Consider the following 14,741-nt stretch of genomic DNA (forward strand, 5'->3'; position numbering starts at 1 on the left):
AATAAAAGTTCCAGGAAAGCCACAATGTTCCATGAGGGCCCATAGGTACTTTCTTGATACATAGTCAAAAGCTTTCTTCTGATCTAAACCTATTATATAAAATCATTTTTCAGACACTGGCTTAATCATGATTTCTCTCAGTGTACATAGGTTATCCCACATGGCATGCCCCTTAATGGTGCAAGTTTGTTCCTTTTCTATTATTTTTACCAAAATATCATTCATTCTGTTCATTACGATCTTTGCGAGGATCTTATAGTCGGTATTCATAATGGTCAAGTGTCTATAATTATCTATATCCGTGTCATCGCCTTTTTTATATAGTAAATTCATGACTCTTTGATAAAATGTTTCTCCCATACACCCCTTCTGCAAACCCTCGTTTAACATGTTTCTAAATAATTCTAAAACATCTTCGCAATACAATTGATAAAACTCAGTGGGGAGTCCATCCAGACCTGGGCTTTTGCCCTTATTAAGTAAGCAAGATCTTCATTGCTTGCACGTCACATGGGATTCTCATGAAAGGGCACACAGTTCTCTAATTGACGTTCTTTTTTTTACTTTCTCTCTTGACTAAATTTCCAGCTTTATTTCTTATCGTATCAATATACATTCCTTGCCGTTGTTTTTTATATATATTTATTAAATGTAATTTATTGCCTTTATTATCAGAATTGGCTTGTTTATAGATATTGAATAATAATTAATCGTTGTATTGTTCTATTTGTGATTTCATATCTATTAAAGCCTCGTCTTCAGAAGGTAACCTATCTTTTTTATTTCCCAATTCCACATATCTCTGTATTAAAGAGGCATATTCTTTGTTCTTCACCTTATTTAATTCTTTACATTTATATTTGAAAAAGTCTCTCACTCTACTCTTTAACACGTCCCATAATTTAATATTTGAATTTGTTAATACTTTTAATTGAACAATTTTATGTGTTTCTTGTTTCAATTCCACTATCAATTCTTCATTTTGAAGGCACTGGGTATTAAGTTTCCAGTAGCCTTTCGGAACCGAGGCTATTGGGGAAATTATAGTCTTGACTAGTAAGTGATCAGAGAAATCACATAATACCGTTTCATAATTGTGTACCTTAAAACCTGGGGACACATATACCCTATCTATGCGTGTTTTTGTCTTTGAGTCATACCTTGTAAAATCATTTCCGAGGGGGTTGATTGCCCGATACACATCGATTATATTGGAACCAGCACATATCTCTCTCAGGCATTTAGCTTCATTAGTCAACCTAAAACCCGTAGCACCAATCCGGTCTTTCTTCTCCATTACCGTATTAAAATCTCCACACACAATAGTGTGATATCCAACGAGGAGTAGTTCCCCTAAATTTCTAAAAATATTTACTTTCTTACTAGGATCAGGAGGGGTATGCACATTTATAATTCTGTATTTATCCCCTCTATAATACACATCCAAAAGCAGAAGTCTTCCCGGAATAACATCTCTTCTTCTACATATTTCAACATCATGAGTTTAAAAAAAATCCCAGCGCCGTCAGCGCTACTGTCACCAATTGAAATTGCACATTTGACCTTGGCCCACAATTTTATTACCTCCTCCACATCAGAGTTAGTTTTCAATCCAAGCTCTTGGAGGCATAATATATAAAAATCTGTATTCATCAAAAAATGTATCTTATTTGATATATATTTTTGTGACTGAATGCCACGTACATTTAGTGTAGCAATCTTCATCCCCAGTGCAGCGGCCATCTTGGGCAGGGACATTAGCTAGACTGGGGATACTCACCCCGAGGTCTCCCCAGTGCGGCGGCCATCTTGGGCAGGGACATTATCTAGACGGCGGATACTCACCCCGAGGTCTCCCCAGTGCGGCGGCCATCTTGGGAAGGGACATTAGCAAGACTGGGGATACTCACCCCGAGGTCTCCCCAGTGCGGTGGCAATCTTGGGCAAGGGCATTAGCTAGACTGGGGATACTCACCCCGAGGTCTCCCCAGTGCGGCGGCCATCTTGGACAGGGACATTAGTTAGACTGGGGATACTCACCCCGAGGTTTCCCCAGTGCAGCGGTCATCTTGGACAGGGACATTAGCTAGACTGGGGATACTCACCCCGAAGTCTCCCCAGTGCAGCGGCCATCTTGGACAGGGACATTAGCTAGAATGGGAATACTCACCCCGAGGTCTCCACAGTGCGGCGGCCATCTTGGGGGAGGACCGAAAATCAACAGGAAGTGACCCAAATGACCCGGAAATGAACAGGAAGTGACCCGGAAATTAACCGGAAGTGGCCCAAATAACCCGGGAATGAACCTGAAGTGACACAAATGACCCGGAAATGAACCGAAAGTGACCCATATCACCCGGAAATGACCCAAATGACCCGGAAATGAACCGGAAGTGACCCAAAGGACCCGGAAATGAACCGGATTTGACCCAAATGACCCGGAAATGAACCGGACGTGACCCAAATGACCCGGAAATGAACCGGACGTGACCCAGAAGTTTTTCCTTACTTTCTCTTTTCTTGCTCCCCTTCTGTTTTTTATATCCTCAGTCCAGGCCATTGTACATCATTCGAGATCATTCAACTTCATTCAACTACATTCCACTTCATTCAGTATTATTAAACTTCATTCCGCTTCATTCAACTTCATTCATCTTCATTCAACTCACATTGGTTCAGCTTTTCAAAACGCCTATAATTCATACTTTCCAAAAATTCAAATTATTCAACCTTAAAAAAAACATTACATTCGCCATTCAGTCCCACTTCCACATTCAACATTTCAGTTTTACAGCCTTCCAGTTAGGTCCTTGATGGTCTTGTGGTACACACGCTGTGTGTGAGTTGTGTGCAGGCAGCGTTGGATCGATTACCCCTCATTCCAAAACATTCCACAATCTTTCATAGAGATCATTCAACTTCATCCCATTTTATTCAACTTTATTCAGTATCATTCTACTTTATTCGGTATCATTCAACTTTATTCAGTATCATTCAACTTTATTCAGTATCATTCAACTTTATTCCACTGTATTCAACTTCATTCAGTATCATTCAACTTTATTCAGTATCATTCAACTTTATTCAGTATCATTCAACTTTATTCAGTATCATTCAACTTTATTCCACTTCATTCCAATGCATTCTGCAGTTTATTTTCGGCTTCCTTCGCCTTCCACGCAATTTCTCCAGAAATTGCATTCTCTAGTTAATCTTTACTGTTTCAATCGAAGATGCAAGTGAAGCACTATTTTTAATAATAAATATTTGAATGGTAATTACCATGCTGTATTCTCTTACAAAGACATTGAAATCGTCATTGTCTATGAACATACAGTACATCTTAACCATAGATCACGTTTGGCTGGTTCCATGGCTTCAAAGTTCGCAAGCACATTGTCTATATCACTGCCGTGACTTGTATCAGAGATCCCGCGATCGATTGTGCCGCCATTACTCCTCGAAAAAAACTCTTGATATCCTCCGACGACTCACGACACTGTCACGTCTATTCTGATGCATTTCATTGGCTAAGAGACCGAGAATTGGATTAAAAAAAGAAAATGATGTACACGCTCTCCCGGCTTTAAAGGGAGGAACACGCAATAGCGCTCCCGGCTTTAGTGGTAGAAATGCACTTTAACTTTCCCGGCTTTAATGGGTTAATTCTTACCTCTCAGAGAGGACGCACCGTCTAATTTATGGCAATGCTACTTCTGAGTTTTGTAATGTTACATGTGGAGTCCTGCAGGAATCCATTCTTGGATCCCTATTGTTTAGCATCTACATTCTCCCGCTTGGTGATATTTTACGTAAATGTAACATTAGTTTTCACTGTAATGCTGATGATACACAATTATATATGCCGCTGGAGATATCAAACCCGGCTACTTGCTGTAATCTAGAGGCGTGCCTTGCTGAGATGAAACAATGGATGTCTTTCAATTTTACGCTTTTTAACTCAGATAAAACTGAGATGTTGATTATTGGCCCTGCTCGTCATCGGCACATATTTAAGGACACCACTTTGAGTCTCGATAAATGTACTATTACTAGGGATGTGCGTGACTAGTCGTTTAACCGTTTAACCGTCTACGGTTTATTAAACGTTTAGTATTTTACTAGTCGGTTAAACGCTGCATTAGTACCACGCAAATTGTTCCTCACGCCTCTGCCTCGGTCTCTGTAAACAAGCTGAGCACCAAGAGAGAGAATTGCTTCCCTGCCCCCGCCCATATGCACACATAGTAGGAGGCGGGGACACTAAGTTTGGGGAAGAAAAGTACATACAAAGTATTTTGATGCAGAAGATGACAACAACGTCGTCTGTAGGCTTTGTAAGCATAAACTCGCTTACAACCACTCTCCCGGAGCGATGAGAAACCACATCCAAAGTAAATCTCGATGTGAACTAGCAGGTCGATGGCGGCGGGGCCAGTCAGATGAGCATGAGAGTGTTTGTTCCAGCCAGGCGCTGCGATGCTCACCGCACAGCAAAGATTACCCAACTAATTTGTAAAATGACGCGATATGCTGCCGCTTTCTTTTGTTGAGGGCAAATGAAAAATTCGAAAAAAATGTTTTTCGAGAGTAGCCATAACCAAATGAAAGAGTAGATAATACGAGCGTTTGAGCGCGTCAGCTATGTAGGCAATGCTATAACTTCAGACGGATGGACGTCCATAGCCACCGAATCTTACATGACTATGACGTGTAAAACGTATGTGGACGAAGGACATCCCCGCAGCTGTGTGCTTTATGGTGCAAAGAAAGGTAGGTGATCAACTTTATTTGTGACCAATGTTATCAATTAATGTGTCTGTATCTACTGTTATTCAACTGGGCTTCATGATTACATGGAACAGACAATTACTATGCATTATAAATTAACAGGGTTAGGGTATATGCTGGTATATCCATTCATCCATTATCCATACCGCTTATCCTCACAAGGGTCGCGGGCGTGCTGGAGCTTATCCCAACTGTCTTCGGGCAGTAGGTGGGGGACACCCTGAATTGGTTGCCAGCCAATTGCAGGGCACACAGACACAAACAAACATCCACACTCACAATCACACCATGGGGAAATTTAGAATGTCCAATCAATATACCATGCATATTTTTGGAATGTGTGAGGAAACCGGAGTACCCGGAGAAAACCCACGCAGGCACTGGAGAACATGCAAATTCCACTCAGGGAGGCCGGAGCCAGGATCGAATCACGACCTCTGAACTGTGAGGTAGACACGCTAACCAGTCTCTAAACACCAAAGGTCCCATCCTCCAGGAATGTATCATGGACAATAACCTGGATTTCCTCTGTCTCACTGAAGCCTGGCAAAAACCTCTGGAATACTACAATCTCAATCAAACCACTCTTCTTGGGGACTTCAATATCCACATCGACTCCACTGACTGCAAATTCACCACTGAATTCCTAGACATACTTAACTGCTTCAACCTCACTCAACACATCAACTTCCCCACCCACAATCATGGACACATCGTGGACTTGGTCTGCACGACTGGCATCACCATCAACTGCCTCTCCAGCTCCAACCTCACCATCTCTGACCATCTAGCTATTATCCTGGAGATAAACATCGCCACCAGGGCTGCCTAGATTAGTCGACTAATCACGACGACGTCGACGATCTAAATCGTCGACGAGTCATTTATTTATATATTTATTTATTTTCTCTTAAAACAGCCTCGTCTCGTGCTTTTCCCTGCTGGCTGGTTGCCTGTCAAGGGCGCACATGCGCAGTCGCCGTCATCCGGATTTTCGTTCGAAGCATTGTGGGTAGTGACGCGGGGTGTATGGCTACCTGGTATTAGCAACAGAGACCTAAAGTTACAGCACATTTCACCCACAAATACTTACGATGCAAACCTCCCTCTCATGGCAGCATGACGGGGATTCTTGATAATCGGGAAAGAGAGCCCGTTGTGGCTGATGCCTTTTTTCATTTCTGACACGTTCAGTCCCGTCTGAAAGCTAACTGTAGTTAGCACACACACACCGGTTACGGTGTGTGTTTGATGTTCACGGACGATGTCCTTTTTGCTAAGCTAACATATTGTAGCGTCTAATATGGATTAAGGAGGCATTAGTCAGCCAACTCGCGTTTTTTAACAACCACAACAGTGTGTGTATGCCGTGTTTGACATCGAAGCAGAAAGATCTCTCGTGAATGGAGTGATGCGTTCACTGGAAACTGGGAAATTCCAGGACTCAAAGTAACAAAACATGACATATTTGCCACAAGCCCTCATTGGCATCACATAACAATAAAACACATACTGTTTGTTGCAATATACTATGTTATAGTACTAACAAAAACATTTTAAAATATGTTCCTCCTAATAGTTAAGATTTTATTTCCCTGTTGCTTTGATTGTGCAGACCAATTTACTACTATTAAATTACCCATATTTATTAGTGAAGAAGGATAAAACATTTGGGATAAAGGTTAAATGAAAACAAAATTTAAAAACAATACAAGTGTTTACTTTAGTTTTCTTTAGCACAGTGCTTTTTCCTAATTTACTCCTCTGATTGCACTACCTTCTACATAAAAATAAATGCTTGGTGCCAAAGAAGAGTGAAATTTGTTTTCAAGTATTCCTTTTTGTATTTATAGATAGTTTCAGGGAATTAGTGCAATTCAGCATGGTGTATAGTTTTGGTTTCATTTCAAAATGTACTAAACAATTGCATCCAAAACTTTTAAAGCCACAATATTGACTTAAATTTAAGCTGCACCATCATTTATGAACATCCGAGAACTGCTGGTACAGGCTGCAAAGTTTAATCAAAGTTGAATGTTGTATCATCTCATTAATTTGTACATACATACAGAATCAAGCTGTAAACTAATTATGGTTATATAAGAGCAGCTGCTTGCTGGTGCAGCACGCCTCAATTTACATATGATCCGATTAGTTGACTAATCGCGACTACTGTTGGTGATTAGTCGACTACCAAAATAATCGTTTGTGGCAGCCTGTAAGAATAATTTTTAAATAGTTATCACACATTTGCTGATAGAGTCCGCTGATAGTGTAGTGGTACACACGCCTGAGTTGTGTGCGGGCAGCGTGGGATCGATTCCCGCTCAGTGACAGTGTCTATGTGTGCCCTGCGACTGGCTGGCGACCAGTTCGGGGTGTAGTCTGCCTTCGCCCATTGACGGCTGGGATAGGCTCCAGCAACTCCCCGCGACCCTATATAGGATAAGCGGTTTGGAAGATGACATGACATGACATTTGCTGATTATGCTAAATGAACATATAGTTAAGTTATTTTGTTTACTATATATATATTTGTATTGTAAACTAAATATAAGAATGATGTGGTATTTGCTTGCAATGAAGAAATTGCTTCTGCTTTCATATCTATATTAATTATAACCATCCGAGGAAAGTGTGAAAAGAAGGAGCAAGAAGGAAAAGCAAGAAGGAAGATCCGAAATTGTTAATATGACTGAATGTTTTTGCAGTGTAATTCTTTGAAACATGTACACCATAATCTCTTTCCCACACACAAACACATAGATAAGCAACTCACGTACCTCTAACAGCTTGAATAAAGATGGAAAATTCTCACACACATACAGTAAACCAGTCAAAGTGTTTCCAACGGCTTGCATAAATTCCCCACCCCTTAGGTTGGAAACACCCATGTAACCAGGGAGTCCTGAAAGTTAATAAAAAGAGAGGGAACGGAGAAATAAGTTTAGAACGCAGAAAGAATGTAGAAGGAACGTAGAAAGAAGCGTTCTCCTCACGAGGAGAATGGGAAGCAGAAATTGTGCTATCGCTCCGTTCCCCTCATGAGCTAGTAACAAAGAATTTAGTGTCTTTCCTCTTCATTTGTGTGGTGTTATAAAAATGTCAAATTGATGAACCTGACACAGCCCTAATCCCCACCCCTAAACCCAAACTCAAGCGCACCATCACTTTCCGTAACATCAAGTCCCTTTGCCCCTCCTCACTGTCTGCTTCACTGACAAACTATCCACCCTCACCCCTCTCTTGAGCACATCCCCCATAGACCTGGTCAACATCTACAACAACACACTCTCCTCCTCCCTCGACCAGCTTGCCCTCCTCAAAACCAGGTCTGTCTCCTTCACCCACACTGCTCCATGGTACACCCCCAAACTCCATCACATGAAAACCAGGAAACGTCAACTGGAACAACTCTCCAACAAAACCGGACTCCCAGTTCACACCATAGCATACAAGGACTACATTCATCAATATAAAGATGCTCTCATCACTGCACGCTCCTCCTACTACTCCAGGCTCATCCACTCTGACTCCAACAACCAAAGACCCTCTTCTCCACAATTAACAAACTCCTCAAACCTATGGACCCACTATCACCCCCCACTCCTTCTCACCTGACAAATGCAAGTCCTTTCTATCATTCTTCCAGGAAAAAAATAGACATTATTTGTAACCAACTGGCCACTTCCACCTCCTCCACCCAGCTGGCTAAGGTAAAGCCCCTCCTTTCCCATCAGCACTTAGAAACAGCCATCCATGCCTTTGTTACATCTCGGCTAGATGACTGCAATGCACTCTATTTCGGAGTCAGCCAGTCCTCCCTCAAACGTCTCCAGTTGGTCTAAAATTCTGCTGCCTACCTACTAACTGGATCTCGGAGGATGGAGCACATAACACCAATTCTGGCCTCCCTTCACTGGCTCCCAGTGCATTTTTATTTATTGATTTATTTTATTTTTTTCCGGTTCGGGCGCCGCGCGAGTGGCAGCCCGCTACAGCAGCTCCTGAGCCTTTTCATGTGTTTTTGTTCCTTACTATTACTCTACCTCAAAACCTTTTTCATATAGTTGATAGTCGTAAACTTGCGTAGCAATGGACATCCAAACTGCGGTATTCTTGCTGCTGCTGGTGGCTATTTTTTGCGCGATCGTGTCCGGCGACTTGGCTCGGAGCCGCGCCCCCATTGTTTACAGCCAGAATCAGCTGTTAGCACTCAGTGCTAACCCTGCGCCGGCTCCCGGGGCGAGACCCGATATCCCCCGTGAGCTGAGGAGGAAGAGACGGGGATCTCGTGCGGGGATTAAACGCCGGGAAAGGAGGAGACGATACCATCCCGTCCTCCTGTCTGTTATCATGGGGAATGTTAGATCTCTCCCCAACAAGTGTGTTGGGGGAGTGTGGATGATGCCATCATCTATCTCCTCCACACTTCACTCTCCCACCTGGAGAAGGCGGGGAGCACTGTGAGGATCATGTTCTTTGATTTCTTCAGTGCTTTCAACACCATCCAGCACACCCTATTGGGAGACAAGCTGGAGCGGGCGGGGATGGCCCACCACCTCACCACATGGATCCAGGATTACCTCACAAACCGGCCACAGTATGTGAGGACACAGGACTGTGTGTCTGACGTGCTCTTCTGTAGCACGGGGACCCCACAGGGAACTGTCTTGGCTCCCTTCCTGTTCATCCGCTACACCTCGGACTTCAACTACAACACCCCTACCTGTCACCTGCATAAGTTCTCAGACGACTCTGCGATTGTCAGCCTCATCACAGGCTGAGATGATCGGGAGTACAGAGAACTTACTCAGGGTTTTGTGGACTGGTGCCAGCAGAACCGCCTCCTGATCAATGCGGGGAAATCCAAAGAAATGGTGGTGGATTTCGGTAGGCGCCAGCACTCTTCACCTGCACCAGTAAATATCCGGGGAACAGATGTTGAGAGAGTCTCAACTTACAAGTACCTGGGTGTTCATCTGAACAATAAACTGGACTGGAGCGACAACACAGACGCCCTCTATAGGAAGAGTGAGAGCAGACTCTTCCTACTCAGGAGACTGAGGTCTTTTGGGATTCAGGGGTCACTCCTCAGGAACTTTTATGACTCGGTGGTTGCATCGGTCATCTTCCAGGGAGTGGTCACCTGGGCAGGCGGTGTCTCGGCCCGGGACAAGAAGCGGCATGACAAACTGGTCAGGAGGGCTGCTCTGTCCTGGGCTGCTCCCTGGACTCTGTGGACTCGGTGGGTGACAGGGGGATGTTGGCCAAGCAGTCATCAATGCTGGACAACCCGGACCACCCCCTCCAGGGCACCCTAACAGCACTCCACAGCTCCTTCAGTGACAGACTGTTACACCCTCGCTGTGCAAAGGAGCGATTCCGCCGTTCCTTCTAGCCTGCTGCTGTCAGACTCTTTAACAAGAACATTGTGTAGTCTCTACAAACTGGCGGACATTAGTGTAATTGTGCAGTCCTGCACCTGAGCTCATATCGTGCAATACCCAACATTCCCCACTACTGTAATACCGTGCAATACTCAACATTCCCCACTACTGTTAGTCTAGTTTTATTTTTATCCAATGCTGTTTCTTACATTTCACTACAGCACTGCAGCACAGTCACTTACTTAGAGTATTTTTCCTCTGTACTATGTACAGTCTAAAATGAGTGTCCCTCATACTTTTTATGTAGATGTATGTTGGTGTGTGTATATACATGTGTATATACACATGTTACGGCATATATTTACATAGGTTTGATCCTGAATGTTTGCCGTTAATGTTATACATTAATGGCTACATTATGCCGCCATCCCTGTGTGACCTATATCTTTGCTGCTGTAACACTGAAAATTTCCCCACTGTGGGATCAATAAAGGCCTTCTTATCTTATCTTATTTTCGGGTTCAATTTAAGATTCTCCTATTTGTCTATAAGTCATTAAATGGTCTGGCCCCGGCGTACCTCTCTGAGCTCCTCCACTCCTACGCACCTTCCCGCAGCCTCAGGTCTGCGGACCAGGCGCTGCTTGAGGTGCCGAGGACCAAGAGGAGCCTCAGAGGGGATCGAGCCTTTTCAACTGCTGGTCCTTCCCTCTGGAATGACCTCCCATTGGGAGCCCCCTCTCTGTCCATTTTTAAAACCCGGTTGAAGACACATTTCTTTTCTCTGGCTTTTGATCAGACCTGAAATTTTCGGCTCTTTTCCGGTGTCAATTTTATATAGTTTTATGTCAATTTATTGGCTTCATTATTTATCATTTATTTTATCTTTATTTATCATTTATTTATGTCTATATTTATTAATACATTTATCACAGCCTTTTATTGTTTCTGTTCTATTTATTGTATTGTTTGTAAAGTGCTTTGTTACAGCTCTAGCTGTTATGAAATAAACTACTAATTGTATTGTATTGTATTGTTCTTGTTGTATGCGGCAGATGTTATTTTATTTTATTTTTTTACCATGCAAAGTGCCTTTGAGTTTTTAAAGCGCGATACAAATAAAATGTTTTTTATACATATATGTGTTGTTCCGATACCGATACTGGGATCGGAAAGTTTCCCGATACCGCATTAAAACGCGGGTATCGGATCGGGTGGAACTAACAAATAAAACACAGATGCCGGTTATCGATACTGGTATCATTATTTGAACGCAGCACGCATATTTGAGAGCCGCATGCGGAAGGAAAATACGAGAAACCTTATCCATTATTAGCATTATTGGTCATCGGTCTACTTATGTCTAGTTTGGTGAAAAAGGTTGCTATAAGGACATACATCGCCACATTGGAGGCAGTTGCTTGGGGGGACTTTGATGCTATCAAGAGCCTGCAATTACTTTAGGGACATGCCGGATGGATCTTTGTCTCGTAGCAAAGTATGTTGCTTTTGTTTTACACAGTACATCGATCACTAGTATACACATATCACATATAATGATACAGTATATATATATATATATATATGTATGTGTACACACATATCACACAATGATACGGTATATATATATATATATATATGTATATATATATATATATATATATATATATATATATATATATGTATATATATATATATATTTATGCGCATATTTATATATATGTATACATACATATATATATATATATACATACATATATATATATATATACATATGTATATATATATATACATATATATATATATACATACATATATATATATATACATACATATATATATATATACATATGTATATATATATACATATATATATATATACTGTATCATTGTGTGATATGTGTGTACACATACATATATATATAAACTGTATCATTATGTGTGATATGTGTGTACACACACACACACATATATATATATATATATATATATATATATATATATATGTATGTGTACACACACATCACACATAATGATACAGTATATAGATATATACATTGTGTGGATCTACACATTTTGCATAAATTCTTGTAAACCTTGAACAATGCTGAAGAGTCTAGCAGTGCTTACTTTCTCCCGAATAAACCTGTGTGCCAAAGGAGACAATAGCCTGATAATGACTCAGATGAAACGGTTCTGACGAAAAAGGCAGAAAATTACGTTTTCGGAATGAATGGCTGCACAAATTTACCTGGCTGAGGTGTTTCAGGGAGACAAATTCAATGAATTGTGAATTCTGCTGTTGATACAGACAACATGCGTCTGCAAAAATCACAATAATTTACAAACTCTGGTAGCTTTTATTGTTCACCTTACCTCTGCTCAACTCTGCAACGCTTGTGACGGTGCATACCCAGGTTGATGGCTCAGTATTTTTATTCATGGTAATCTCAGTTTGAATCCGTACACAGTACTGTTTGCGCTTCTCCAAGTTTTCAATTTTAACACTCCTGCCTTCAGTTTTGTAAATCTCCTGCAAATGAAACAGAGAATTCCAATAAGTGTACAAATGTACAAATGAAATGTACTTAGCTCTAAACTGGTGTACAACTATTTCTTTATTTATTACATCCCTTTTTTTGTATTGTATACATAGACAGAACATGTCCCTATTCCGTTATCTAGTCGGCCAAGTTAGGTTTTTATTGCAAATATCCATAATAGTTTCCTTCATTTCTCTGCAAATTATTCACGAATCTCAAAGGCAAACACCCTTCATATATACAGGTGGAGGGTACAACTGAGCAGGGTTCCAAAGGTTTCTTCAAGTTAACCCTTTCATGCAGTGGTCACTACAGTGGACAGCTATTTAAAAGTTGCTTTCGCCTATATTAATTAATCTAAAAAATATTATATAATATATTTATATTTTAAATAATAACATCAAATCATAATTAATGCATGAAAGGGTTAGAACTATTTTTAAAAATTTAGATTAATTAATATAGGCGACAGAAACTTTTAAATAGCTGTCCACTGTAGTGACCACTATGCATGAAAGGGTTAAATTTAAGACCTATTTAAGACCATTTAAAAAAAACAAAAACAAAAGAAAAAAATATAGAGATTTTTTTTTTGCCCATACCTAAATGTGATTAAATTAAAGTCAAATATAAAGTCAATAGTGTTTCTCAAAACACGAGCAGATTCGATCCCCCTGCTGCCAGCACTTTCCTTCTGCCTGCGCTGAGCGCATTTTGGGGTCTGGATGACATCAATGTCGAATATATGCGACCTGGCCGTTCAGACCGTGGGCGCGTTGTAAAAATTCGGATACCTATCCGATTTAGGACCACATATGATAGCAACCCAGGTCGGATATGAAAAAAATCAACAAAAAAAAAGCAAAACTTAACTCACAAGAACTTCCCAGTAAAACAGTATGTATTCAAATCTACTTTATTATCGTTTAGCCCATCAATTAGTTGTTTTTCTCAGCCTGACTAATTCATGCTTCTCTTTGGTGCATACCGCCACCTGCTGTACATAAACAGTTAATGCAGTCTACTCAAGGAAGCATGGAGTCATAACAACACAAGCGAGACAGGCGGGTCACGTTTCCGTCTCGAAACAAACGAGCATCCGTCAATGATGAACTGCGAGGTCCGTCAGGACTTGACCAGGTTAGTGATGATTACAATTGACAGATGAAAATCCACTTCCGTCTGTGCTTAGTCCGTCTTTTTTTTTTCAAGTTTCTCGTCTAACGTCAGCAAAACGTGTGTCCGTCTTACAGAATGCCCACCTGTTTATTTGTATAGAAACCTTTATGGTTGTGATGTTCTGTTAAATCTTAGTTGAAATTATTTACATTCAATACTGCCTTCTGTGTTTGATCACGTTGGCTATTGGCTATAAATGGAAACGCTTTGCGCTTCCTGTACAGTATGTACTGTAGCAGTGTGCACCAAAGAGATGTAATCCGCCCACGAAGCAAGAAGAAGACATACCTGTCAACTCTGGGGTGTACTGAATCTTACGTAAATTGTAATTTGCCTTTACATACCTGTATATAATCTTACACATTACACATTATTTTCTAATCGCTGTTGTCACATGAACGGAAATCAAGGATGTACGGTGTAGATCTTTGAAAAGGTGTTTCCACCTGTACAAATTACGCCGAAATTGTACAACTTAAGAAGGCATGAGAAGAAGAAAGACAAGATGATGATGAAGGATAAGAAGGAGGAGAAGAAGGCATTTATAAACATAAATTGGAGTGCACTACTTGGTTTGGATTATAATTGCCCTTGGCCACATTGCGGAGCTGGATTCTAGTTAAGGTAAGACATTTTAAACTTTAGGGGTGGGCGATCTGGCAAAAATATATCATGATTTTTTAAAAATAAAATCACGATCAGGAGTTTATCATTATTCTTTTTTACATCCTTTTTTTAATACTAATTTGCACATTTCTGACCATTTTCCTCATGTTAAACATATAAAACATATTTAAAACGTGTATAAAACTCTAAAAGACAAAAAATGACATTTTAAG

The 14,741-nt window shown here is 40.8% G+C and overlaps 1 protein-coding gene across 2 annotated transcripts in view; it reads right to left on the reverse strand.

The window, feature by feature from the left end:
- The window catches only part of crfb1 (cytokine receptor family member b1), a 53,567-nt gene that overhangs the window by 16,331 nt on the left and 22,495 nt on the right, over positions 1 to 14,741 (reverse strand). For both annotated transcript variants that reach the window (XM_086051351.1, XM_086051350.1), the window contains exon 6: positions 12,557 to 12,713. In XM_086051351.1, the coding sequence (XP_085907477.1) occupies positions 12,557 to 12,713 (157 nt within the window). The remainder of the gene's footprint in view (positions 1 to 12,556; positions 12,714 to 14,741) is intronic.

The sequence above is a fragment of the Filicampus tigris genome, chromosome 14 (assembly GCF_054856515.1).
Source record: "Filicampus tigris isolate MCC_2025a chromosome 14, RoL_Ftig_1.0, whole genome shotgun sequence".
Taxonomy (NCBI): domain Eukaryota; kingdom Metazoa; phylum Chordata; class Actinopteri; order Syngnathiformes; family Syngnathidae; genus Filicampus; species Filicampus tigris.